This window comes from Alligator sinensis, unplaced genomic scaffold (assembly GCF_000455745.1).
Source record: "Alligator sinensis unplaced genomic scaffold, ASM45574v1 scaffold1845_1, whole genome shotgun sequence".
Taxonomy (NCBI): domain Eukaryota; kingdom Metazoa; phylum Chordata; order Crocodylia; family Alligatoridae; genus Alligator; species Alligator sinensis.
In genome coordinates this window covers 82,698-85,947 of record NW_005843407.1, presented here as the reverse complement: position 1 = coordinate 85,947, position 3,250 = coordinate 82,698, and the positions used below count along the sequence as shown (strand labels likewise).

The 3,250-nt window shown below is 51.9% G+C and overlaps 1 protein-coding gene across 3 annotated transcripts in view; it reads right to left on the bottom strand.

The window, feature by feature from the left end:
* GOLGB1 (golgin B1) overlaps nt 1-3,250 on the bottom strand; it is a 45,042-nt gene that overhangs the window by 27,739 nt on the left and 14,053 nt on the right. For all 3 annotated transcript variants that reach the window (XM_025195113.1, XM_025195112.1, XM_006038588.3), the window contains exon 7: nt 1,097-1,219. In XM_025195113.1, coding sequence (XP_025050898.1) covers nt 1,097-1,219 — 123 coding nt within the window. The remainder of the gene's footprint in view (nt 1-1,096; nt 1,220-3,250) is intronic.

Genomic DNA, 3,250 nt, shown 5'->3' with positions numbered 1-3,250 from the left:
GGAATGATTTGGGGGTTCGGAGCACAAGCATGCGTCTCAATGGCCCTGAAGCCTGATCTCTTTGAAAAGCTAGTGACAAACTGTGGTCGCTGAACCCCTTATGTCGCTGTATGGATCATGTTATTCTGTACGCACACATCTTTGCAACGTGGCGACAACGCTAATCAAAAAGCTATAGCAGGCCAGACGGCAAAAGTACTTGTCTCTAGTTAATGGCTAGTTACAGGCCAGAACCGCAGCGTGCAGACCCAGTGAACTCTCAGGTGTCAATGGCCAGTTGCTTTACAAGGACAAGAGCAACTTTCAGGCTCATCACAGACACCAGTCAGAAAGGGCTGCAGCTGGGATGAGCACCCAAACTATTGTGGGCATCAATTCACCTGTAAGAAAAAAAAATATTAGCTTCCCAATAATAAGTATATTTTGGGGAGAAGAGCAATTAACCTGGGCAAATCCCAGATCCCTCAAGTAGGAGGGCTCTGGAGAGCTCTCAGACCCTGCAGCAAACAGAGTACAGTAAAGGTGTGGAGGGGAAGGGCGCTGGCTCGAAGGCATTTAGGAGGCATCTCTTAGGTACAGAAGGTCTTTGGATTTTCCCGCGCACTGGAGTGAACCCTGATCGGAGGTGGCAGGCAGCAGGAGGGCCGGTCTCCGAAACCACGGCCAGAAGTCTCCGAAAGACTGTGCTGCAGTCAGAGGAGAGGGTAAGGAACTAAATCCGGTTTTCTCCCCTGTACTCGCAGTTATTTTCCTCTGTGCAATCAATCCTGCTGTGTGGCTGCCTTGCTGACTGCCTGCAGGAAAGGGCAATCTCCAAACACGTGATATCCCAGGTGCCAATGGGAGACCCCCTGAAGCCAAGACCCCCCCCGTTGCAGCAGTGGACTCTGGGGTTTAAGGCCAGTGGAGCTGAGGCTTGTGGGGACGAGTTGTCATCCCAGGGGCAAACCTTGGGCTACTCCTTGAGATAAGTAGTGGGAAAGCAGGAACCTGGAGCCACTCTGACAGCCAGGTCTGTGACACTGTGCTACTTGCCCCACACCACACACATTTTACAGCACACAGGGGATGGTCATGCCACCCTTCTGCACCGCACCTGCTGCATCTCGCCTTCCAGATCTGGTCGGGCTGCTGCCTGGAGCAACTCGGCTTGGTGACGGCGAGCCTCTTCCTCAAGGAGAGCATCCTTCTCCCGAATCACCTCCTGCAGCGAGCTCAGCTGTGGGCACAAGCCACAGAGCATCATTAGCCAAGGCACATCTCTCAGTGGGAACAGAAAGACCATTTCAAAGGGTAACAGGGCTTGAAACACTTAAAAAAATGGAGCATTTCAGCGGCAGACGACTCCTACCCGCCAACAGGGAGTGGGGGGAGTGTATGATAGTCAATGAGTGCTCCCTGCACCCTGGACAGCCCACAGGTTCCCTGGCAGGGGGTAGCACGGGGGATATATGTTTGTGTTGGGAGAGGGGAGAAGTGCTGCATGATGGGATGCCTGGAGGACTGACCAGCCCCTTGTCACACTCCATACAGCAGTGGTTCTCAACCATTTCAGGCCTGAGGCAGCCTCTGTGAGCTTTTGTGAGCTGAGCAGCACTCCACTTCACAAACCAGCGTATTTGTTAGAGAGCTTACCTGGTCCGAGAAGGGCCAGGAAGGGGGAGAAGCAGCCAGCAGGGAAAAGCCTGCACTTCTCTCCTACCTGGTGACCCCCTGGTTGAGAATCACTGCCACAGAGCATGCACGCTGCTAAAATGAAACGGCACAATGCAGCACCTGCTCCCACCAGGGTCATTCTCCCTGAGCTTTGGACATTTGCAGAGCATTTTACCTTGTGCATACGTCCAGGCTTTTGCCATTATGTCTGTCCACTGCCTCAGGGGGAAAGCAAGATGGAAATCCCCAGAAGAGCATGGAGGGCTGAGACAGGCAGTGACAGGCAGCTTCTGCTCAGGTCCGTATCAGGTCACACCACATGAGGACAGACGTGTGCTGGCAGCCAGGCTGCCCTCAGCGCTGTGACCCTCTGTGCTGATGCCGTCAAACCACAGACAGTTTCTCTAGCACCCGAGCATCTCCTGACACTCAGACGCTGCTGAGAGCAAAAGGGCAGACTACATTTTTTAATTGGGGAATGCTACAATACCCAGGCGATGACAGAGCCCTGCAGCCTCTGACCCTGGATCTGTGCCCAGTTTCACACAATTCCTCATTTCTGCTTTGAGTCCTGCAAAACTGCCTGTCCAGTAAAAACTAGCATTCAAGAACTCACATAATAAATTAAAGTATCACGTCACATTGCAGTGCTCATTTCCTAGAGGGAAAGTTTTCTTGCATGGGAGTCTATGCAGAGACACAGGGGAGGCAAGAGGGTGTTGGAGTTCCCAGATTTTGGATCTTATTTTGGGAATCCCATCCGTCAGAGGTTTGTTCGCTGTAAGCCCTTCCAGGCCTTTCCGATAGGGTGGGGTATAGATAAATAGACATATAAATAGTTTGGATAATGATCTTATAAAGTCACTTTACAGTTTTGCAGTGTTTTTAAGCTGAGGTGCCAAGATCAGGTCACAAAATCATTAGACGCAGGTGTCGCAGTGGACACAGTCTTTCTGGACTTCAGGAAGGCCTTCGACACCGTCTCCCACCCCTTCCTCATGAAAAAGCGTGGGGTATAGATAAATAGACATATAAATAGTTTGGATAATGATCTTATAAAGTCACTTTACAGTTTTGCAGTGTTTTTAAGCTGAGGTGCCAAGATCAGGTCACAAAATCATTAGACGCAGGTGTCGCAGTGGACACAGTCTTTCTGGACTTCAGGAAGGCCTTCGACACCGTCTCCCACCCCTTCCTCATGAAAAAGCTAGGCGACTGTGGCACCGATGCCTACACAGTCAGATAGATCGCAAATTGGCTGAGGGGCCGCACCCAGAGAGTGGTGGTGGATGGGTCATAATCGACCTGGAGGGATGTGGGCAGTGGGGTCCCCCAGGGCTCGGTCCTTGGGCCCACACTGTTCAATTTCTTTATTAATGACTTGGACGAGGGGGTGAAAAGCACCCTGTTCAAATTCGCTGACAACACTAATATTTGGGGCGAGGTGGGCACGCCAGAAGGGAGGGACAGGATACAACTGGACCTGGACAGGTTACAGGGGTGGGCGGATGAGAACAGGATGGGTTTCAACACTGACAAGTGCAAGGTGCTGCACCTGGGGAGAAAGAACCAGCAGCAGACCTACAGGCCGGGG